General features: G+C 34.5%; 1 protein-coding gene across 4 annotated transcripts in view; it reads right to left on the reverse strand.

Moving 5' to 3' along the window:
• Positions 1 to 26,385, reverse strand: part of IL7 (interleukin 7) — a 52,885-nt gene that overhangs the window by 21,468 nt on the left and 5,032 nt on the right. For all 4 annotated transcript variants that reach the window (XM_060287446.1, XM_060287445.1, XM_060287444.1 and 1 more), the window contains exon 2: positions 22,806 to 22,945. In XM_060287446.1, coding sequence (XP_060143429.1) covers positions 22,806 to 22,945 — 140 coding nt within the window. The remainder of the gene's footprint in view (positions 1 to 22,805; positions 22,946 to 26,385) is intronic.

The raw sequence follows: 26,385 nt of genomic DNA on the forward strand, positions 1-26,385 counted from the left end.
ACTATTAAGGAACAGAAGTTAAGATTTTACAGAGATCTAGAAAAACTCATTGCAAATCTGCCAACGTATGCACAATGATCATTTTAGGAGATTTTAATCACTCATCAATCTTAAGGTTAATATGCAGTAATGGTTACATATTATGTCATAAGCATGGCAATCAGCAATTAACAAATGTGCCAAATATAAAATTCTAATCACCGGTGCTTGTATACTCTATTCTCTAACTGCCTTACTACTTGCCTGAACTTTATATATCACTGTCCAACTATAGGACTCATAGGATTTTATGAATGAGAGAAAATGAGCGGCCAAGAACTAGACTGAATCTATTTAAAGATTCTGCTGAGCTGAGGTGCGATGGTCACGGGTAGAACAAAGATAGAGATTTACTGAAGAAAAATGTCAAGGAAAGCAATATAACCAAGCATGGTAGACCAAACTATCATGCAGAGTCACAAGGGAGTGCTTTATTCTGAAAGCAAAACTGTAAACAATGCCTGGTCCAGCAACAATAAGCAAGACATTAGGTAAATTACATGTACGTGTATTGGTAGCACATAAACCAAGCGTGGTAAGAAGTCATGAGTATAGCTAGTATGGTAAAACCTGTAAGTCATGTAATAAATTTTACAATGTCACACATGTACATTAACATCTTTACACTATAATTTAAAAATGACATTTCAAGTTTTTTATATAAATATAGTAAAGTATGTACATTCATTCATTCAGTCAATAACTGTTTTTGAGGGGTCTACTCTGTGCTAGGTAATAGTCTAGATGCTGGGGGATAGTGATTAACAAGAGAGTCTCTGCCCTGACAAATAAGAAAATTTCAGATAGTAGCAAGAGGTATGAGGAAAATGAAAGAATATAAGACATTGCAGGGAGAGGAGAGGCCACTCTAATTCTAGAAGGAAGTGAATTTTATGCTCATCAATTCACTTTTCACCACAGAGTCTGCATTTTTCTTTTAGTTGGTTGGATTTTGTGGCTACTGTAGCAGATTTTTTCTTCTTCTTTAAGAAAAGGCTCATGAGTGCTCTGTCCCCTACATTTTGACATGGATGCATAATTTTCTACCCATGAACTTTATACTTAAACAATAACTTGGCTAGGTATAAAATTCTTCAAGTCACATTTTATTTCCCTTGGAATTTTGTGGCTATTATTCCATTATCTTTTGTATTTAGGTGTGGAAAATCTGAAGCCACTTTGATCACTGCCCCCTCCCGCCCCAGGATGATGTGCCGTTCTACCTGAACGCTTAAATTATTCTTCTTTTATCTTGAAGTTCAGTCATGCTACCATGATATAATGTACTGGCAATCATTTTATATTAATTTTTAAATAGTATATGATATTCCCCTTTGTTAATTCCATTGTTTCAGTCATTTGGAGGAAAATTTTCCCCTGTCACAAATTATTTTACTTTTCCATTTGAGGGTTATCTTTTGTAGGAACATTTATCTATAAATTGCCTTATTACTGTCCCTGGTATTTCTATATAGTTGCCCTGTTATTTTCATCTGAAATTTACTGTGGCCAACTCTGTTCTAATATTTATTCTCTACTCCTTATCCCATGACACTTTTCTCACCTACCAGACAACATTGTCTTTTCTCAGCACTTCTAAATGAGGACATGGTATTGTCTCTTCTATCTGCTCTTATGAAGTCTGGGAACACAGGGTGGATGGATAGGGGTGTGTGAGGGTGGTAGTAAAGCAGGGGAATGCAAGAAGGCAAAGTTATGGTCAGTTGTATTGGTGAGCAAGGATGTGCTCCTTTTTTAACAATTTATTTTTTTAAGTTCATTGTGGGGTTTGATGAGCTGCCTTTCTTGGTGAGAGAGTGGTCACTTGGTCTTCAAGATTTCCTTCCAATTAAGAGTGAAGTGTTTTGCTTTTGACAGAGACTATGATATTCAGGGGTCATTTGCCCACTTCACTTGCCTTTCTCCAGCAGACATGTCCACTGCCTCTCTCCAAGGTGGAGTACTACTGAGATCTGTTTCAGAATTTTACCCACTTTTGTTACCATCTATATAAGTTTTCTATGACTGCCATAACAAATGTCCGCAATCTGGGTGGCTTAAAACAATAGAAATTTATTCTCTCACAGCTCTGGAAGCCAAAGTTTGAAATCAAAGTGTTGACAGAATTCCATGCCGCTCTCCTAGCTTTAGGAGGCTGCTGGTGTTCCTTAGCTTGTAACTGCCTAACTCTGATTTCTGCCTCTGTCTTCACATGGCTTTTTCCTTTTTGTCTCTTTTCCCCCGTTCTTCATTTGCAAGGATGCTTGTCATTGGATTTAGGACCCACTTAATCCAGGACTATCTCATCTGGAGATTCTTAAATTAATTATATCTGAACAGACCCTTTTTCCACATCAGGTCACATCCACAGGTTCTAGGTGCACATATCATTTGGGGTACCACCACTCAATTCACTACACTATCTATATTATTATTTTTGGAGGGGTGTCATTTTAGGAGATGCTATTAGTCATGTGGGTTCTTGAAAGATTTTTCTCATTCTCGGGCTGCCAGCTTTCAATGACTTTTTTGCATAAAGTGTCTTTTACTTAGTTTGATTCTCTATTTTATACTTTCGTAAGGTTTTAGGTACCCAATTTTAGCTCATTTTAATGTGCTTCCATCTGTCATCTTACCCCACCAGTACATTTTACTTTATGAATGACAGGGATACATATACCTTTAGACTCTATTGTGTAATCATTAGATTAGTATGTTAAGTCCATCATGAAGGTCAGAATCTATGTTATATCATTTCTTTGCTGTAATGAGTAGTTTTAGAAAGAGTATGATATGCCATCAAAATAGGTATGACATACTTCAGCAGATTGAGAGTACTCATGATGTCATATCTTTTCAATTTTTCCAATTAAACTAGTTCTATCTCCACTTGCTAAATTTGTAGAAATCTCAAATTTTTGAGATTTCTTTTTGGTCTCCTGAATTGTCCAAGAATACAGAGTTTGTCCAATGAGAACAAACTAGGTTTCTTTCCAAATGCCATCTAGAGAAAACAAGATTATCTGATCCATTCACAGATTTTGGTTTATGCTTTTCCTGTTTTTTGTTTTTTTTTTCAAATTTTTGTTGCAGCTAAAAGGTATCAACACAGTGCAACATAGTTTGATGTTCTTGCTGGTCCAGATACCTGTACAAGCTCCAACGGTGCACAGGTCTGAGTCCCAAATTTATAATTATCTAATTCATACTTATATGCCCAGCATTGTCTCCAAAGAGATCTGCAATGTCAGGGTTCTTGGATCTGAAAGTGATGCCAATCCTTACACTCTTTTCCAGAGTAAACGTTTCTCAACAGATATCTTGAACCTGGCATTGAGTCCAGGTGACCAGTCAGTATTCTTTTCTCTCATGATGAATTCACCCTGTCAGTGAATATCAGTCAGGAACAATTCACTCTTTCGTAAAGACTATCATGGGACCTCAAAAAAATAAGAGGTTGGGTTCTTAATCTCATTCTGCCCAGGAAACTACCTATGGAAATGTAATTATTTCCTCCTTAGCACCCAGTTGTGCATAAAAAAGCATATTGGACCTGTAGAATTTAAGTCACCATAAAATAAGTATTACTAGTCTTCATTTATTTTTAATTAATTATTTTATTTTGCATCTTTTGGTAAAAAGAATAAACTGTACTTTCTTTTTAAATTGAAGTATAGTTGATTTTCAATGCTGTGTTAGTTTCTGGTGTACAGTAAAGTGATTCATATATATATATATATATATATATATATATATATATACACACACACACACATATATATATACCTTATACCTTTTCATACTCTTTTCCATTATGGTTTATTACAGGATATTGAATATAGTTCCCTGTGCTATGCAAAGGACCTTGTTTACCTAAAAAAAGGACAACGTTCACATATATCCCCTCCCCTCCATCCACAGTTTCCTTTATTATTGATGTCTTGCATTAGTGGCGGCTTTGTTACAATTCATGAATCAATATTGTTACATTATTATTAAGTTCATTGTTTACATTTGGGTTCACTCTTTGTGCTGTAAAGTTCTGTGGGTGTTGACAGATGTATGCCATGTGTCCACCATGAAAGTGTCATATTGAACAGTTTCACTGCTCTAAAATTCTCCTGTGCAGCACCTATTCTTTCCTCCCTCCCACCCTTCTCAATCCCTGGAACCATTAATCTTTTTACTGTCTCCATATTTTTGTCATTTCTAGAATGTCATATAGTTGGAATCACACAACAGGTAGCCCTTTAACACTGGCCTCTTTTGCACAATATGCATTTGAGATACCTCCATGTCCTCTGTGGCTTGATAGTTTATTTCTTTTTATCACTGATTATATTCCACTGAATAGATATACCACATTTGTTTATCCATTTACCTGTTGAAGGACATCTTGGTTGTTTCCATTTTTGACAATTATAAGTAAATAAAACCTCTATGAACATTGGCATGACAGTTGGGAAGAATTGACATCTTAACAATAGTGAGTTTTCCTATTGATAAATATGGAATATCTATTTACTTAGTTCTTTTTTATTTCTTTCATCAGAGTTTTATTGTTTTACTCATATATATATAGTACTTATTTTGTTATTGTACTTATTTTTACCTGATTACTTCATTTTCATGCTAATGTAAATGGTGTTGTGCTTTTAATTTCAAATGACAATTGTTCATTACTGGTATATAGAAATCAATAGTCTTTTGTAATTAACCTTGTATCTTATAACTGTACCTTTCTATAATTGCTTATTAGTTCCAGGAGTTCTTTTGTTGATTCTTTTGGGTTTTTTTTATCAAGACAATCATGTCATCTAGAAACAGAACACTTTTTTATTTCTTCTGTATGTATTTTACTTCTTTTTCTCATTTAATTAGATTAGCTATATTTCTCAAATGATGTTGATACGAGTGGTGAGAGGATTACATCATCAACTTGTTCTTAGTCTTAAAGGAAAGCATCTAGTTTCTTACAATTAAGTATGGTGTTGGCTGTAGGTGTTTTGTAAATAAATTTTACCAGATTGCGTAAATTACTCTCTATTCCTAGTTTGCTGCAAGTGTTTATAATGAATCCCTGTTGGATTTTGTAAAATCCTTTTCTGCATTTATTGACATGATTTTTCTTTTTAGCCTGTTGATGTTATTGATTAATTGATTAAATTAACTGATTTTCAGTTATGGAACCAACCTTGCATACCTGGAATAAATTCCAGTTAGTCATGATGCATAATTAATACACTATTGGAATTAATTTGCTAATATTTTGTTGAGTTTTTTTTCCCACCTACGTTCATGGAAATATTCATCTGGAGGTTTCCTATCATGTAATGCCATCATCAGGTTTTGGTATTAGGGTGATGCTGGCCTCATAGAATGAGTGAGTAAATATTCTCTCTGTTTTTACTTCTACAAGAGTTTGTAGAGAGTTGGTATACCTTCTTCCCTAAATGTTTGGTAGAATTCACCGGTGAAACCATCTGAACCTGGAATTTTGTGTTTTGGAAAGTTATTAATTGTTGATTCAATTTCTTTAGTAAAGAAAATAGACCTATCCAGATCATCTGTTTCTTCATGTGTGAGTTTTGGTCACTGTGTCTTTTAAGGAATTGGTTCATTTATCTAAATTATCAAATTTGTGGGCATAGAATTGTTCATAATTCATTAGGCAAGGTTCTCCAGAAAAACAGAACTAATAGGGAGTATATACATACATATATATATATATGTATATATATATTTATATTTAAGTAATTAGCTCATGTGATTTTGGGAACTGGGAAGTTCAAAATTCGCAGGATAGCTCAGTAGGCTGGCGGTTCAGGGAAGTTGATGTTGGAATCTTGTATCTGAAGGCAATCTGGAGGCAGAATTCCTTCTTCTTGGGAGAACACAGTCTTTACTCTTACAGTTTTCAAGAGACTGAATGATGTCTTAGTCTGCTCAGGTTGCTATAACAAAATACCACAGACTAGGTGGCTTAAACAATAGATATTTATTTCTCACAGTTCTGGAGGCTGGAGAGTCCAAGATCAAGACGCCAGTCAAGTTGGTTTCTGGTGAGAATCTTCCTGGCTTTCAGAGGACCATCTTCTCACTATGTCCTCACATGATGGAGAGAGGAAGCTCTGATGTCTCTTCCACTTCTTATAAGGGCACTAATCCCATCATGAGTACCCTACTTTCATGACTTCATCTAAAATTACCTCCTGAAGTCCCAACCTAATACCATCACAGTTGAATTTAGGGCTTCAATATATGAATTTTGGGAATAATACAGGCATTTAGTCCATAACAAACAAGGATCATCCACATCAGGAAGGTAACTTAACCTGTTTTCTTCATAGTCTATAGATTTAAATGTTAATATCATCTAAAATATACCTTCACAGCAACATATGGACTGGTGTTTGACCAAGCAACTGATTACCATAGCCAAGCCAAGCCAACCCATAAAATTAAACATCACAGTAATATTCCTTTATTATTCTTTTAATATCTATGGAACTAGTAGTAATGACCCGTCTTATTTCTAACGTTAGTAATTTGTCTTCTGTCTTATTTTCTTGGTGAGCCTGGCTGGAGAGCCGTTTACCAATTTTATTCATCTTTCAAAGAACCAGATATCAGTTTCAATGAGTTTCTCTATTAATTTTTGTTTTTAATTTGTTCTCTAAATTTTGTTAATTCTTTTCTTCTGATTAATTTAGTTTTTTTTTTTTAACATCTTTATTGGAGTATAATTGCCTTACAATGGTGTGTTAGTTTCTGCTTTATAACAAAGTGAATCAGGTATACTTATACATATATCCCCATATCTCTTCCCTCTTACATCTCCCTCCCTCCCACCCTCCCTACCCCACCCCTCTAGGTGGTCAAAAAGCACTGAGCTGATGTCCCTGTGCTATGCAGCTGCTTCCCACTAGCTATCTATTTTAAATTTGGTAGTGTATATATGTTCATGCCACTCTCTCACTTCGTCCCAGCTTACCCTTCCCCCTCCCCATATCCTCAAGTCCATTCTCTATATCTGTGTCTTTATTCCTGTCCTGTTCCTAGGTTCTTCAGAACCACTTTTTTTTTTTTTTTTTTTTTAGATTCCATATATATGTGTTAGCATATGGTGTTTGTTTTACTCTTTCTGACTTACGTCACTCTGTATGACAGACGCCAGGTCCATCCACCTCACTATAAATAACTCAATTTCATTTCTTTTCATGGCTGGGTAATATTCTATTGTATATATGTGCCACATCTTCTTTATCCATTCATCTGTCAATGGACACTTAGGTCGCTTCCATGTCCTGGCTATTGTAAATAGAGCTGCAATGAACATTGTGGTACATGACTCTTTTTGAATTATGGTTTTCTCAGGGTAGAAATTATGGTTTTCTCAGCATTTATTGTTTCTAGATTTTTTGATGATGCCCATTCTGACTGGTGTGAGGTGATACCTCATTGTAGTTTTGATTTGCATTTCTCTAATGATTAGTGATGTTGAACATCCTTTCATGTGTTTGTTGGCAATCTGTATATCTTCTTTGGAGAAATAGCTATTTAGGTCTTCTGCCCATTTTTGGATTGCATTGTTTGCTTTTTTTGATATTGAGCTGCATGAGCTGCTTGTAAATTTTGGAGATTAATCCTTTGTCAGTTGCTTCATTTGCAAATATTTTCTCCCATTTTGAGGGTTGCCTTTTCGTCTTGTTTATGGTTTCCTTGGCTGTGCAAAAGCTTTTAAGTTACATTAGGTCCCATTTGTTTATTTTTGTTTTTATTTCCATTTCTCTAGGAGGTGGGTCAAAAAGGATCTTGCTGTGATTTATGTCATAGAGTGTTCTGCCTATGTTTTCCTCTAAGAATTTTATAGTATCTGCCATTACATTTACGTCTTTAATCCATTTTGAGCTTATTTTTGTGTATGGTGTTAGGGAGTGTTCTAATTTCATTCTTTTACATGTAGCTGTACAGTTTTCCCAGCACCACTTATTGAAGCGGCTGTCTTTTCTTCATTGTATATTCTTGCCTCCTTTATCAAAAATAAGGTGATCATGTGTGTGTGGGTTTATGTGGTAAATGGGAGTGTTTCCTTAATTTCTCTTTCAGATTTTTCATCATTAGTGTATAGGAAAGCATGTGATTTCTGTGCATTAATTTTGTATCCTGCTACTTTACCAAATTCATTGATTAGCTCTAGTAGTTTTCTGGTAGCATCTTTAGGATTCTTTATGTATAGTATCATGTCATCTGCATGATTAATTTAGTTTTAATTTGTTCTCTTTTTTCTATTTTCCTAATATGGAATCTTAGAGAATTAACTTACCTCTTTCTTCTTTTTTAATATATGCATTCAATGTTCTAGGTACTGCTTTTACTGTGTTACACACATTTTGTTAATATGTATTTTATTTTCATTTAGTTCAAAATATTTTAAAATTTCTCTTGAGACTTCTTCTTTGATCCATATGTTATCTAAAAGTGTGTTTTTTAATCTCCAAATATTTTGGTATTTTCCATCTATTTTTCTGTTGTTGATTTCTAGTTTAATTACATTTTGGTTTGAGAGCATACTTTGCATGACTTCTATTTTTTAAAAACTTGTTAAGGTATATTTCGTGACTCAGAATGTGTTCAACCCTACTGAAAATTCCATGTTAACTTGCACAAAGTGTGTATCGTGTAGTTGTTGGATTAATTATTTTACAAATGTCAATTAGGTCTGGTTAATTTACAGTGCTTTTTAGTTCAATTACATCCTTACTGATTTTCTGTCTGCTGAATCTGTCAATTACTGCTAGAGGAGTGTTGAAATCTCCAGTTATAACAGTGGTTTTATCTATTTCTTCTTGCATTTTATCAGTTTTTGCTCCCAAGGTTTCAATGCAGTTGTTAGGTACAATCACATTAAGAATTATTATGTGGGCTTCCCTGGTGGTGCAGTGGTTGAGAGTCTGCCTGCCAATACAGGGGACATGGGTTTGTGCCCTGGTCTGGGAAGATCCCACGTGCCACGGAGCGGCTGGGCCCGTGAGCCATGGCCACTGAGCCTGCGCGTCTGGAGCCTGTGCTCCGCAACGGGAGAGGCCACAAGAGTGAGAGGCCCGTGTACCGCAAAAAAAAAAAAAAAAAAAAAAAAAAAAGAATTTTATGTTTTCTTAGAGAATTGACCCCTTTATTATTATGTAATTCCCCTGTTTATTCCTGAGAGTTTTTCTTGCTCTGAAGTCAGCTTTGTCTGAAATGAATATAGCTACTTCAGCTTTCTTTTGATTAAGGTTAACATGACATATCATTCTCCATCTTTTCACTTTTAACCTTTATGTGTCTTTATATTTAAATTGGGTTTCGTGTAGACAACATAAAATTGGGTCTCATTTTTTTTTATCCACTCAGAGAGTCTCTGTCTTTTAACTGGTGTATTTTTATTTCATTTTTACAACTTTACAAAGTCATTAATTTTTAGTTTTTTAAGGAACCGCCATACTGTTCTCCATAGTGGCTGTATCAATTTACATTCCCATCTACAGTGCAAGAGGGTTCCCTTTTCTTCACACCCTCTCCAGCATTCACTGTAGATTTTTTTTTCTTTTAGATAAAAGGAGCATTTTCATTTATTTATTTATTTATTTATTTCGTGCAGTTTTTTTTTTCTGACAAGTTGATTAAGATATAATTCACATACCATAAATATCAGCCATGTAAAAGTGTACATTTTAATGACTTTTAATACAGTCACAGAGGTGTGCATCCTTCCCCATAAAATGTCAATGCTACTCTCTCACTTCATCCTACCTTCCCCTTCCCATGCCCCATGTTCTCAAGTCTGCTTTCTACGTCTGCATCTTTATTCCTGCCCTTCCACTAGATTCATCAGTACCGCTTTTTTAAATCGCATATATATGCATTATGATACAGTATTTGTTCTTCTCTTTCTGACTTACTTCACTCTGTTTGACAGACTCTAGGTCCATCCACGTCTCTACAAATAACTCAATTTCGTTTCTTTTTATGGCTGAGTAATATTCCATTGTATATATGTACCACATCTTCTTTATCCATTCATCTGTTGGTGGACACTTAGGTTGCTTCCATGTCCTGGCTATTGTAAATATTGCTGCCATGAACATTGTAGTATGTGACTCTATCTGAATTATGGTTTTCTCAGGGCCATTAGTGGGATTGCTGGGTCATATGGTAGTTCTATTTTTAGTTTTTTAAAGAACCTCCATACTGTTCTCCATAGTGGCTGTATCAATTTACACTCCCACCAACAGTGCAAGAGGGTTCCCTTTTCTCCACACTCTCTTCAGCATTTATTGTTTGTAGATTTTTTTTTTACATCTTTATTGGAGTATAATTGCTTTACAATGGTGTGTTAGTTTCTGCTTTATAACACAGTGAATCAGTTATACATATACATATGTTCCCATATCTCTTCCCTCTTGCATCTCCCTCCCTCCCACCCTCCCTATCCCACCCCTCCAGGAGGTCACAAAGCACCGAGCTGATCTCCCTGTGCTATACAGCTGCTTCCCACTGGCTATCTACCTTACGTTTGGTAGTGTATATATGTCCATACCTCTCTCTCGCTTTGTCACAGCTTACCCTTCCCACTCCCCATATCCTCTAGTTTTTTGATGATGGCCATTCTGACCAGTGTGAGGTGATACCTCATTGTAGTTTTGATTTGCATTTCACTAATGATTAGTGATGTTGAGCATCTTTTCATGTGTTTGTTAGCAATCTTTACATCTTCTCTGGAGAAATGTCTATTTAGGTCTTCTGCCCATTTTTGGATTGGATTTTTTTTTTTTTTTTGGTATTGAGCTCCATGAGCTGCTTGTATATTTTGGAGATTAATCCTTTGTCAGTTGCTTCATTTGCCGTTATTTTCTCCCATTCTGAGGGTTGTCTTTTCGTCTTGTTTATGGTTTCCTTTGCTGTGCAAAAGCTTTTAAGTTACATTAGGTCCCATTTGTTTATTTTTGTTTTTATTTCCATTTCTCTAGGAGGTGGGTCAAAAAGGATCTTGCTGTGATTTATGTCATAGAGTGTTCTGCCTATGTTTTCCTTTAAGAGTTTTATAGTGTCTTGTCTTACATTTAGGTCTTTAATCCATTTTGAGTTTATTTTTTTGTATGGTGTTAGGAAGTATTCTAATTTCATTCTTTTACATGTAGCTGTCCAGTTTTCCCAGTACCACTTATTGAAGATGCTGTCTTTTCTCCATTGTATATTCTTGCTTCCTTTATCAAAGATAGAACTACCATATGACCCAGCAATCCCACTACTGGGCATATACCCTAAGAAAACCATATTTCAAAAAGAGTCATGTCCCACAATGTTCATTGCAGCTCTATTTACAATAGCCAGGACATGGAAGCAACCTAAGTGTCCATTGACAGATGAATGGATAAAGAAGATGTGGTACATATATACGATGGAATATTAGCCATAAAAAGAAACGAATTTGAGTTATTTGTAGTGAGGTGGATGGACCTGGCGTCTGTCATACAGAGTGAAGTAAGTCAGAAAGAGTAAAACAAACACCATATGCTAACACATATATATGTAATCTAAAAAAAAAAAAAAAAAAAAAGGTTTTGAAGAACCTAGGGGCAGGACAGGAATAAAGACGCAGACATAGAGAATGGACTTGAGAACATGGGGAGGGGGAAGGGTAAGCCGAGACAAAATGAGAGAGTAACACTGACATATATACACTACCAAATTTAAAATAGATAGCTAATGGGAAGCAGCTGCATAGCACAGGGACATCAGCTTAGTGCTTTGTGACCGCCTAGAAGGGTGAGATAGGGAGGGTGGTAGGGAGAAGCGAGAGGGAGGGGATATGGGGATATATGTATACATGTAGTTGATTCACTTTGTTATACAGAAGAAACTGACACACCATTGTAAAGCAATTATACTTCAATAAAGTTGTTAAATAAATAAAATAGTTCCAAGAATTTCCAATATCATAAAAAGAAAAAAGTCATTAATAGAATGAAAAGACTTACCTCTTAAAAGGTTACTTTTCCTGTTAGATTGTAACTGATTCATTTATGCTGCTAAATCATATACACAGGAAATTTGGTTTATCTTCTAGCATAACTTGATTAATAGAGAACTAATTTAGTCTTTATTTAGTCAATTTAAATCTCTTCTCCGTTAATTACAGTTATTTAAACATAATATACTTAGACATATTTCTAAAGTAATATGCGACTAGAATTTGATCATTTATTTTCTTAGCTGCCTCTGTTAACATACCAATCAAATGCAAGATCAACAGATATTAGGGGAGAGAGACTTTAAAGAATTAAAAAGTTTTTGAAAAGGAGAGAGAAAGAGTATTAGATTTGATTTTGGAAAGATAACTCAAGTGCCAGTAAAGAGGACAGATGCACTCAGGTGACAGGGAGATCAGCTGGGGCTTACTGAAGGGTATAGAAGTGGTTCCAGTGAAATTTTATGATTGCCTGAACTAAGACTAAGCTAGTGGAAGTCAACAGAGTGAATGACTTATACAGATGTTAAGGAAATATACTACTCTGTAGGATTTGGTGATGGATGAGATGAAGGAGCAAATGTATTAAGAGGGAGTCCAGGCTTTGATGACTAAATGATTGGGCAAATGTTGCTCCCTAAGACAGAGAATGTAGAAGGAGGAACAGGCTAAAAGTGATGATAATCAGTCTTCCATTGTGCCACATACATCTGGGTAGAGATTTCTAATTGGTATTTGACTTGAATGGTTTTAAAGTTCACAAAAGAGGTATAGACTTGAGGGTATTTGAGAGCTATCTATGGAATTTAAATCTGTGAGGGCCCCTGGAATAGAGACAGAGAGAGAATTAAAGATATTAGAAATGATAAAAACCAATTATAAACTATTAATCATTAGATTTTATAATTTAAAGGGCAGCCCTTTATATGCCTGCAATTAGACTGAGTCATTCCCAGAAAGTATTTGGCCATATTTATCAGTCTTTATTATTTTTACCAGACTCTGTTTTGGTGGCTAAGAATTACATCATTCAATCATATGAGTCATATTTAGGCAAAACGATTTTTATGGATAAAATAATGTTGTATACATCTAAAACTAGCTCATACTGGATATCAGAAAAGTACTTGACATTTGATTCATAACAAATTTCTAAACAAACAGATGTTCAACAAAAAGAGACTTCTTAGCCTATTTGAAACAAGTTCTGGATTTCCATCAAATTATGGTGTCAATTTACAATTCATAAGTTATTTATTATACATTATCACAATTCATATTATTATTTACATGAAAAACTACAATGTGCATCGTATTGTGCTGAGCATTCTGTGGGATACAAAGATGAATCAGATGTAAACTGTCCTTAAAATACTTATAGACTCGTACGGGGAACTAAGACACAGACTTAGGTAAGTATACAAGGAGTACAGAGTTAAGAATCACAGACAATTTTAAAATGAAATTAAGAGAACAATCCTATTTGCAATAGCATCAGAGCCACATAAAATATTTAGGAATAAATTTAACAAAATAAGTTCAAAGCTTACAGTCTGGAAATTACAAAACATTGTTGAAAGAAATTAAAGAAGATCTAAATAAATGGGAAAACATCCTATATTCATGGATAAGAAGCATTGTTATGCATTGTTAAAAAGGCAATACCCATCAAATTGATCTATAGGGGCAATAAAATCCTTAGCAGAATCCCAGCTGACTACTTCTGAGAAATTAAAGAGATGATTCTAAAAGTCTTATGTAATTGCAAGGGACTGAAACAGCCAAAACAATCTTGAAAAGAACAAACCAGAAGGATTCACACTTTCTGCTTTCAAAATTTAATCCAAAGCAATGGTAATAAAACTCTGGTAGTGGCACAGGATAAATATGTATATGAATGGAATAGAATTGAAGAGTCTAGAAATAAACCCATACATCTACAGTTAACTGATTGATTTTTGACAAGGTGCTAGGACTAATCAATGGGGAAAAGAGTAGTCTTTTCTTCTACAAATATGGTTTATTTGTTGCTTTATAAGATAATTATTTTTGAATAAATTTCACTCCAGTCCTTGATTATATATCTTTTGGCAACAGATAGCTTATTGTTAATTATTATTAACTTAGAGGCATAATGTTTGACACAGAGCATTCCACATAGTAGAAGATTGATAAATATTTATAAAAGGAGGAAAATAATCAATTTAAGGCCAGTAATGAAGGAAGGGAGGAAGAGGAAGAAGAAAATAAAACATGATTTCTTTTCCCTGTCTCAAAAAATTTGAGCACTATGATAGACCCCAGAGATAATTCAATTTTCACATTTCATAGGGAATTTAAAAGTACTAAAGAGGTTAAATGAGCTATCCAAGATCACAGTGCTTGCTAATAACAAAGCTAGTAACAAATTAGGTCTTCTGATCCTTCACTCAGTGTCCTTTACACTGCACTGCAAAGCTATTTCACTGAAAAGAAATCTAATCAAGGCTATCAATGAAAATATATTTTTCCATGCTGCAAAAGATTGCTTTATTTATCCTTAAAATAGATGTTTAATCATGGATTCTAAAATAAAATGGATAACTTTAAAATAATGGCTAATTGAATTTATTGTGTAGCTTTTCTTACTGTGGTTGAGCTAAATACTGAAAAAAACAAAGAAGCCTCATAGCAGCTGATACCTGCAGAGTGTAATATATGGCTTTGCAGATTTGATGCAATAGAATTTAGGTATCAGATTAAAATCAGGGTACTATTCTAATTTTTCCTTTAACTTTATGAATTTTTTCCATACGCGTCAAGGACATACGTGAAGTTATCCAGTGGAATTCCCAGATGGCCAAAATTCCTCAAAAATAGGAGCCTCTGGGAGTAGGGCCCAGAAATTTGTGTTTTAACAAGGCTTTCAGTTCATCTGAAAGATGCTGAAGTTATGAATCACTGCCTTAGTCTACAACCATCAATGATTTACACCTAAATCACTGAAGTTGTTTCCCACTGTCTCCTTGCTTTCCATCCTAACACACAAATTATCTACATGGTTGCCAGAAAACAGTTATAAGATAAAAATCTGATGATGTTATTTCATTCTTCACTCATTCATCAAATATTTATTGAGACTTCTAACCCTTCAGGGTACAGCAGTGAACACAAAGAACAAAGATTTCTATTCTTGTGGTGGTTATATTCAATGCCTTTTATTCCCCTCCAAATTCCTCAGTGACTTCCTAGTGCTTAGATAAAAAATTCAAAATCCTTTTTATAATAGGCCCAGCACTCAGTGGTCCAGGCTTCCTCTGAGGATTTGGTTCTCTTCTTGTATCCTATAACCCAACCACACCATGCAGTTGCTTTCTTACCTACATTCATTTGCAAGGTGATCTATCCCCTTCCTGGGGGAGACCCCCAACCCTGTTCTGCTCCATTTTGCAAAACCTACATGCATTTTAAGATTCAAGAATTATTTGTGACCAAAATTCACAAGAAGAAATAGATGATCTGAATAGGCCTATATCTATTGAAGAAATTGAATCAGTAATTAATAACCTTCCAAAACAGAAAGCACCAGGTCCAGATGGTTCACTGGTGAATTCTAACAAATATTTAAGAAAGAAATTAGACCAAATTTCTACAATCTCTTTCAGAGCATAGAAGTAGAGGGAACACTTTCTAACTCACTCTATGAGGCTATCATTACTTTAATAGCAAAATGAGATGAAGACATGACAAGAAAAGAAAACTACAGGCCAATATCTCTCATCAACATAGATGTAAAAATCCTCAGTAAAATATTAGCATATCCAATCCAGTAAAATACAAAAAAGAATTATACACCAAAACCAAGGGGGATTTATTCCCAGCATGCAAGGCTGATTCAACATTGGAAAATCAATTAATTTAATCGACCACATCAACATATATATTTTTTAAAATCACATGATCTTATCGTTTGATGCAGAAAAAGCATTTGACAAAATCTAACACCCATTCATGAAAAAGACTCTCAACAAACTAGGAAAATAGGGAGCTTCCTCACCTTGATAAAGACTATGCAAAAAAACTACAGCTAATGTCTTACTTAATGGTGAGGAACTCGAAGTTTTCCCACTAAGATCAGGTAGAAAGCAAGGATTTCCCCTCACACCACTCCTTTTCAAAACTGTACTGGAAGTACTTGCTAATGCAATAAGTCCTTGTTAATGCAATAAGTCAAGGAAATAAAAGGTATACAGATTGGAAAAGGAGGCATAAAGCTGGAAAAGGCAAAACAATGAGACAATATAAAGATCAGTGGTTGCCAGAGGTTGGGGGGAATGGAAAGATAAATAGGCAGAGCATAAAAGGACTTTTAGAGAAGTGAAAATACTCTGTATGATAATACAATACAATGATGGATATATGCCATTACACTTTCTCCAAATCCATAGAATGTACAATACAAGAGTGAACCCTAAGGGAAAACTGTGGACTTTGGGTGATTATGATAAGTCAATGTAGGTGCATCCTTCATAAAAAATGTACTTCATAAAAAAGCGAGTGATGTTGATAATAGGGGTGGTTATGCATGTGTGGGAGCATGGGTACATAAGAAATATGTACCATTCTCTCAATTTTGTTGTAAACCTAAAACTGCTCTAAAAAGTTGTCTTTGAAAATAAGTCAAGACAAAAAAAATTCATGTGTTCTATGAAGTCTTGACTGACCTCCTCCCTAAAGAGGGAAATGGCAGCTCCCATTTTGATGCCTACATTGTGCCCTATTTTATATGTAAATCTATTTTATAGATGTGACTACATAAAATAAAATCTGTATATCAAAAAAAACAAGATAAAAATAAATGATAAACTGGAAAATGTTTTCATCAAATATGACGGTCATAAAGTTATCATACTTAATATATAATGAGCTCTGACCAAGTGATGGGAATATCAATAAAAGCCAATAGGAGAATGGCAAAGGATCTTGAGGGCTATAAGGGAGAAGATATCCTTAAGCTGGTCTCCGCCTTGTCCACTGTTATTGCCTCTGTCCATGCCACTGACTCGGCCATGATTACAGGTGTGTGGAGTTATGTGGTATAATTATTGCACAGAGGAATGGCATCACCAGAGTTTTGTACTGCATTTAAATTCTAAAGCTTTTAAACGACAGAATCCCTAAGTAGAATAAATATCAACAATTGATTTAATATAAGTGATGAGGAACCATAAGAGCCAAAACAATCTTAAAAAATACATAGTTGGAAGACTCACACTTCCAATTTTAAAACTAACTACTGAGCTACAGTGATCAAGACTGTGTGGTACTGACAAAAGGATGGGTATATAGACAATGGAATGGAATTGGAAATCTAAAAATATACTCATACATTTTGATACAATTTATTTTCAATAAAGGCGCCAAGACAATTCAATGGGGGGAAATAGTCTGTTCAACAAAAGGTGCAGGAACAACTGGAAAAGAATGAACTTGGACCCCTATCTCATATCACGTAAAAAGATTAACTAAAAATAGATCAAAGACCTAAATATGAACTAAAGCTATAAAACTCTTAGAAAAAATGTATAAGTGTAAATCTTTGTGACCTTGGAATAGGCAATAGTTTCTTAAATATGACACCAAAAGCATTACCAAAAAAAGGAAGAATAAATAAATTGGACTTTATCAAAATCAACTTTTGTGCTTTAGAGGACACCATAAAGAAAGTGAAAAGAAACACAGAGAATGGGAAAAAATATTTGCAAATTGTACATCTGATAAAGGTCTAGTATCCAGAATACATAAAATGCTCTCACAACCAAACAATAAAAAGACAACCCAATTTAAAAGTGAGCAATGTATTTGGAAAAAAAAATCTTCAAAGAAGATACACAAATGGCCAGTAAGAATGGTCAATATTGAAAAGATGCTTGACATCATCAGTCATCAGGGAAATGTAAATCAAAGGAAAAGTGAGATACCACTTCACACCCACTAGGATGACTAGAGTAAAAAAGTCAGACAACAAGTTTCGGTGAGGATACGGGGGAATTGGAACCCTCCTCATACACTGATGGTGTGAGTGTAAAATGGTACAGTCACTTTGGAAATAGTTTGACATTTCCTCAAAAGTTAAAAATAGAGTTACCATATGACCCAGCAATTCCACTTGAAGGTGTATATCAAAGAATATTCCACAAAAACTTGTACAACTAACATTTGAAGAAGCATTACTTGTAATAACTAAAGAGTGGAAACAACTTATCCATTCAACAGATGAATGGATAAACAGAAATGTGGTATATACATTCAACAGATTATTGATCTATAAGAAGAAATGAGGTACTGATTCATGCTATAATATGGGTGAATCTTGAAAACATTACGCTCAGTGAAAGAAGTCCAGTACAAAAGGCTGTGTATGGTATGATTCCATTTGTATGAATCACCTAGAAAAAGCAGATCCATAGAAACAGAAAGTAGATTAGTAGCTACCAGGGTCTGCTAATGAGGAATGGAAAACTAGAGTAAATGGTTTTATCAATCTTTGAGGTGATGCAAATGTTCTGGAAGTAGATAATGATGATGATTGCACAGCTTGTGAATACACTAAAAGCCACTAAATTGTACACTTTAGAGAGTACATTGAATTTTATCTCAATGCAAAATAAACACAGAAAACATAAACGATGGATACATGTTAAAAAAAAAACAGTCAATGTCACTAGCAGTCAAAGAAATGTAAATCAAAACAGAAGGTTATTTTTCCACTACCCTGGCAGATATTATCAAAAATAAAAATGCTGACAAAAATGATGATCTCATATATTGTTGTAAGAACTGTAAACTGATGGGTCCTTTCTGGAAAATAATTTGGTAATATGTATTAAGAAGCTTAAAGTGCTGATTCTATTTAACTTAGTCATCCCAGTTCTAGGAATCTGAATTCCTTATTTAGTAGACCATATAGAAGAAGGACCTTTGTTATTTATTATGAACCTCCCATTCCCTCTGAGCTAGGTGGAAAAATGTGTCTCACTCTTACCCTGGGCCCTATTTGGACTCTATGTAATAGTTCCCATCATTCTTATTTTCTTACTTCTACAACTCAATTCTACCTTATTGACCTGCTCTGGATGATTTTAACAGTATTCAGAATATCTGTGCAGCTCCCCGTCACCTTTCCCTACAATTCAACTGGTTCAGTCACCATCTAGTGTCCCTGATACTCTTCTTTCATTATGTTCTCATCATAACTATCTTGTGTTTTCCCTCAAAAAACAAAAAAAGAAACAAACAAAAAAACCAGGGCTATTATCTGCTTTGCCTCATAATAATGAGGGCTTTTTCTGGAACCAGATTGCTTGGGTTTAAATTCCAGCCTTGCCACTTGCCAGCTATGTGGTCCAGGTCTCAGTTTTCTCATTACCTGGAATTATCGTAAGAATTATATAATTATTACATGGAAAGTAGTCAGAGCAGTTCTGGCACATAGTAAACCCTGAATTTGTGTTAGTTGTTATTATTATTATCACCTCATAGAGATATTATGGAGCTCAAATAAAGTAATGTGTATGAAACTGTTTTTTAATGCACTGCTATTATCATTTTGTGACATGTGTATACCTTAGTGACATGTGTATACCTTATCCTCATAAATTATAGAAGAGCAAGGACTATCTTATTTTTAATGGCTCACATTGCACATAGTAAATGCTCAAAATTTGCATTGTAATTCAATGTTACTTTTATGATCAAATCACTATTGACTTTTGGTTGTCTAAATACCATCACATCAAGACCACTGACAATCTTGTTATAACATATATCCACTTGTGTCTTCCACTATGTCAGCAGTCTTTTCAAAGTGGAATCCACAATGAACAATCCACTGCAAGTATGGGAGGAAAATTTTTAGGAACTCTATCTACATTTTTTCCTCATCTTTTGTAAATTTTCATTATTTGGTATTTATCATTACTAATGTGTGCAAAATTACTATGAAAATGCTATGACATATAAATAAATGCTAATGTATATTGGAAGTGCAGGCTCAAGATAGTTTTACTAAAGGGTGTACCGTCTAAAAAGTCTGGAGATCAACACACTATCCCACAATATGGTTTCTCTCCTAGGATCAAGCTGATCTATTCAACTCCTCCTAGAACACAGTTTATATCTCTTTGTTTCCAAATCTGACTCACAACCAGTCTGTCTGAAATGAGAGTATGACAGCCACTCCTTTTCAAGCTGCAACTTGCATTCTTCACACCAAGACTTAACCATCACCAAACGAAAGCTTCTTAAAAGAAGGGTCTGTATCTGGTCCACCTTTGTGTCTACTGCCACAGCTCCACCACCCCACCACAAAAAAAGGGTTTCCATAATAACTGGCACATAATAGGCTCCACATAAATGTTTGCTGAATGAATAAACTGGCAGAGAGATTGTTATTGGAAGGCAGGAGAGTGTGCTGGTTAATAGCAGAGGCTCAGATCCTGGCTCTGCCACTTAACTGGGTGGCCCTGGGTCTCAGATTTTTCCTCTGTGAAATGAAGATAATAAAGTAAGTAACAAGTAAAAAACATTATCTTAACTCAAAATGATTAATTTAGTAGCATAATTTAATGCAAAAAATGCCCCAATTAATGAAATATAAAATGGGGCAATTACCATGTAGTGAACACTTTTTTTTTTGTCAGTGGACAAAAATCAGCATTTCTCTGTGATACAGTGTTCAATACATATCATCTTGAGTTTCCCATATCCCTCCAAGAGGTATAACACTGAATTTCCCAAGGTGTCATGCCACTTCTCTATGAGTATGCGGAAAAGACAGTAGAGTGGAAGGAGGGGAAAGGTTAGACAATTTCCTCCCATCTTATGAACATCTGAGATGGTTTTCCTTTGTCATTTGGGGTTTCAAGTACTGGTCACTGTTAAAACAACACATCCCATTATTTTAATACAGCTCTTAAACTGTAAAAAAATTAATTTTGGTAGATGACTTATTTGTCTATGTTGAAAACCCCAAAGAACCAATAACAACAACAACAACACCTCCTGGAACTAAAAAGCAATTATAGAAAGGTTTCAGGATACAAGGTTAATATACAAAAGTCAGTTGCTGTCCTATATACCTGCAATAAATAATTGGAATTTGAAATTCAAAACAGAACACCATTTACAAAAGTACCAAAAATACAAAATACTTAGATATAACTCTAACAAAATACTAACAAGATCAACACAAGGAAAAGTGCAAAATTCTGATAAAAGAAATTAAAAAATTAAATAAATAGAAAGATTTCCATGATCATGGATAGTAAGATTCAATATTGTTAAGATAGATAAGATGTGAGTTCAGATACCTCACCAAGGAAGATATATAGATGGCAATAGTATATGAAAAGATGTTCAACATCATATGACGTTAGGGAATTGCTAATTAAGACTACAATTAGGTACCAAGGCACACCTATTAGAATGGCTAGAACTTAAAACACTGACAACACCAAATGTCAGGAGTTCTCATTCATTGCTGGTGAGAATGCAAAATGGTACACTTTGGAAGACAGTATGGCAGTTTAATACAAAGCTAAACATAGTCTTACCATATGATCCAGCAATCATTCTCCTAGGAATTTATCCAAATGAGTTGAAAATGTATGTCCACACAAAACCCTGCACATGAATGTTTATAGAAGCTTTATTCGTGACTGCCAAAAATTAGGAGCCACCAAGACATATCCTTTAATCAGTGAATGGATAAACAAACTGTAGTACATCCATTCAATTGAATTTTATTTAAAAATAAAAAGGAATGAGCCATCGAGCCACAAAAAGTCATGGAAGAACCTTAAATACACGTTGCTAAGTGAAAGAATCCAGTCTAAAAAAGCTACATACTGCATGACTCCAACTATATGACATTGTAGAAAGGCTAACCACAGAGACCATAACAGATCAGTGATTGCCATGGGTTCAGAGGCAGGGAGGGAGGGAGGAATCAGTGGAGCACAGGTAAGTTTTAAGGGCAGTGAAACTATTCTCTATTATACTGTAATGGTGGATCCACAACCTGATGCATTTGTCAAAACCCATAGAACTGTGCAGCACAAAAAGTAAACCCTAATGTCAACTACGGAATGTAGTTAATAACAATGTATCAATATTGGTTCATCAATTGTAACTAATGTAGCACACAAATGCCAGATGTTAATAACAGGGGAAATTGTGTAGAGGGAAAGTGGGTATATGGGAATTCTCTACTTTCTCCTCAACTTTTCTGTAAACCTAAAACTACTCTAAAGAATAATAGCTATTATTTTAAAAGTCCATAGTAAGTAAAAAAATAACAGCAAATTTTATATATATACACATATGTATAAAAATACCTAAGGATATTCATGTACACACTTTCAGATAAAATAAAATAACTATACAACTTTTTCACGATAATTTTTAAACATTATATTCCGGTATTTTCCTTCTCCTAATATAATATGTTTTTACAGGGACCATCAATGGGAGGTGAGGAAATGCAGATAATTATGCTAAGTTATGTTCAGAAAAATTTTGGTAGTGAAGGACAGCTGTGGGAGTCTGAGGTCTAGGAAAGAATTCTTTTTACAGGATATAATAATGCCAACTTAAAAAGAAATATTGTTAGCAGCCTATTTCAAGGAATATAAATAAATATTAGAACATAAAACTGCATACCAACAGTATATTTCAAATTTTCCCAGTGAGTTAAAACGTGAGGAAAACAAACACATACCAAATCATTGATGTTGACCATTAGAACATTCTGATAGGCTCCGCCGTCTTTACCTTCAATATCACAATCAGATGATGCTACTGGCAACAGAACAAGGATCAGGGGAGGAATTCCAAAGATATACCTAAAAGAAACTAAATTCAACAATAAGTAAGAATAAGCTAAATGTCATAAGTCATATTATATCATTTGATGGTGGTATTTCAATTGGCCTGACCACTTATTTCTAATAATTTTTAAAATGTATCTTGGTTTTACATAATGTAGGAAGAACTCTAAAGTTCAATATTATGTAACTACCAAAGAAAGACAATATTTTAGAGTCTAGGTTTCTTTCAGTTTTTATTCAGATAAAACTCTTTGGGAATATGCAGAACAAGTGTGAAGACAGCAAAATCTCTTTGCCTCATCAACAGAAAAACAGGTAAACTACAGGTTAACAATTATACATTTTTGAAATTTTGTGATCTAAGGCACGTGATTGTATATTTATGTAAAACTTGATGGTTGTTCAAGTGTCCAGCTGCTTCCTGGAAACAACATTGCAGGAAGTTTATCTGCATGGTACTGCATGGTGATTATATTCTTTCTTTTTAATGATGGATCCTAGAAGGCTTACCCTCCTCAGAACTGTGACAAAGTTGATATTTATATTATGAGACTCCTTATCTTTTCAGTATCTTCTTTTTCTAAATACCCAGAGACCGACATTCTCTTCAAACACAGCCCTGTTTAGCTTCTTGACATGTTAGGAAAACCCAATAAATAAATTCATACCCTGTAAACTAATGATTTATATCTATTTTTAAATAAGTCTTCTCATTTAGGGGCAACTGTTAATCAAAAGGAATGAAATTATAAATGGTATCATTTTGGGCAGTAGTAATACACTGCTAGAAAGCCAGTGATTCCCTGAGGCATTAAAATCTGGTTTTATAGGGACTGATTTTATTTCTTCATAAGCCTGCTGGAGTGTCTTGTTTGCATCTTTCTGTAAACCATCAAGTATTGTTGACAATATATTTCCTGTGATTTTCCCCAGTGAACTTTAACTGTTCTTGTTGAGTGCAAGATATTTCACATGTATGCCTTCTCCTGATTAAGATTACAAACAATACTCCTTGGAATCCAAGGAACTAATATTGTGAAAACAACCTAAAGTCTGTCAAATATATCATAAATTTCCCATAACATTCTCATCTATTACATCATTCCCTGTCATATAAAAATTAGTAGCTCTCCCCAGTAAGTTATGTGCCATTAGTGACCTATATTTTTACAATAGAGAATGTAGGCTGGGCAGCAGATAGGGGAACAAACATGAATCCTACATCTAATCTTAATATGTCACTGACACCTAACAAGGTAAGAGAAACAAGATGAGATGTGGAGTCTATTCATAGCTCTGCCACTAAATTTCTATATGCATGATGAGCAAGAATTCGCTTTGGAGATTAATAATGATGATGAGGCTAGTTACCTTTAATTGAGTACCTGTCATGTACCAAGCACTGTTCAGTGCCTTATACTTACTATCTAAGGAGCAAAAGTGTCCTACCTGCTAGTTAATCTTTTTATAAAACATAAATAGTAAGGTGCCAGGTCTGGATTCTAACCTGAGCTGGTTACTTCACCAGGATTTGATCAGAAATGCCCATTATCTTCTGATAACATGTCATCACTTTGGTATTCTGAATGAAAACCACTTCCATGTACTATTATACAGCCCTACCTCTCTTTCTTCTACCACAGTCCCTTCATCCTGAATATTCTCAAACAATGATCAATTGTTAATTATTTACTGAGTCCTAGCTTTGTATAGATTGCACAGAGCCAAACTTTTTACTTTCTCTGTCATCATACAGATGTCCAGCAGGGATACTTTGCGAGAAGTAGATGGTAAGGAAAATTTATACAGCATATAACTTGAAATGAGCTTTAAAAGAAATATAACAAAATAATTAAATACTAGAATGCAAAAGAGGCATTTTTACTATTTACTATACATAAACGTCATTTCAAAGGTCCACATTTTATGTTTTAATAAAGGAGGTGGTTTTATTTTCTATGAGCACTAGTTGTTGTGCCCTCTTCACTCCAAATTTCAGTAATTAGTGCTCCCAAAATTCACATCGACCCATTTACTCATTGGATGGCATTTTGTCAATGCTTTCAAATGATGGCTTAGTGGAAAATTCAGTCTTTTTTGAGTAACTAGTTTCTCAATTCTAAAACAATATTTGCCTTATCTGGAAAGCAAGTCTTTGGTTGCCATCTTTGTTGTTAAATAGGCTAGCCCCAGATAGACTAGGGCAATGCAAAGTACAGAGGGAGATGCAGGGTTTTGTGTTGGTATGCCAATGAGTTGTGTGACTGACTGAAGGACAGAGTCTCATAAAACTTCACTTTAGACTAAATGATCTCTTAATGTGGCTTTCAACTCTCAAGCACCTTAATTCTAAGAATCTACCCAGCCATCCAAATACAATAACTCTTTAGATTTGAAATCGCCTGACCAACAAGTTGCAAACACACCCAGGGCTTCAAATCCACATCTCAGAGGTTCCCAGGTTTCTCATTAATGACTTACAGTTTGGTCTGCAACTGAAGTCTTTTCTCCACACCACATAGACAATAACATATTAATATTGCCTAGTTTGAGCCCCCTTTTGACATTGTTGTCACAATAGAAAAGGACTCTGCTTTTATTTTTGTTTTAGATTATACATAGATACCCATTCCTTCCCTCCACCTTGAACTTTCCCTTAGGTTACAAAAAAGACAAACCATAAAGAATAATGCAAGGCAACCTTGGGCTTGTGGAATTTTCTTCAGATTTCCGGAAGGGATTGAAACTGGAGAATTTGTTTTCAGTAGGGAATTTGGTTAAACCAGAATGATGGCTGTCTAAAAAAATCTTGTTGGTTTTTAAATTAAGCCAAATAATACATTTAATCCTCAGATGCTTAAGTTATGGGGTCAAAGTGAACATGAACAAATTAGTTTCAACAGTCCTTCAAATCCAATCTTTCCTTAGTGTTTAAGACCGATCAGTGTTTATTGATTGTCTATTATAGACATTATATAGACCTATTTTCACTGGGATTTTAAAGAAATGGTCAAAAGACATTTAAGATGGAATTAAAGACATTATCTGAATATATAAGACTTGGCTTTAATATGAACAATTGGCACAAGTGAGTAAAAAAGAAAAAGTTAATAAACAGTAGGCAATAACCATATGTTATATGAAAATCAGCTTTTTAAGATTACAAAAATGAATGTGATTATGCTCACATAAAGAATTCTAATACATTCCACAAACATATTAAGATTGGATTATAAATTCTATCCACAAGTCCCATGATAAACAACAGTTAAAGACATTTCTGAAGCTATCCTAGAATACTGCATACAATATTTCATTTAATCCCATAACCATTTCTTGAGGTAAGTACTACCAATCACTAACATTTTTGCTGATGGAGAATCTGGGACCCAAACATTTTCCCCCATATAAAATATATCTTGTAAGAGGCATGATTCAAATCCAAGAGTCTAGAAACTAAGCTGT

Source organism: Globicephala melas, chromosome 17 (assembly GCF_963455315.2).
Source record: "Globicephala melas chromosome 17, mGloMel1.2, whole genome shotgun sequence".
NCBI lineage: Eukaryota > Metazoa > Chordata > Mammalia > Artiodactyla > Delphinidae > Globicephala > Globicephala melas.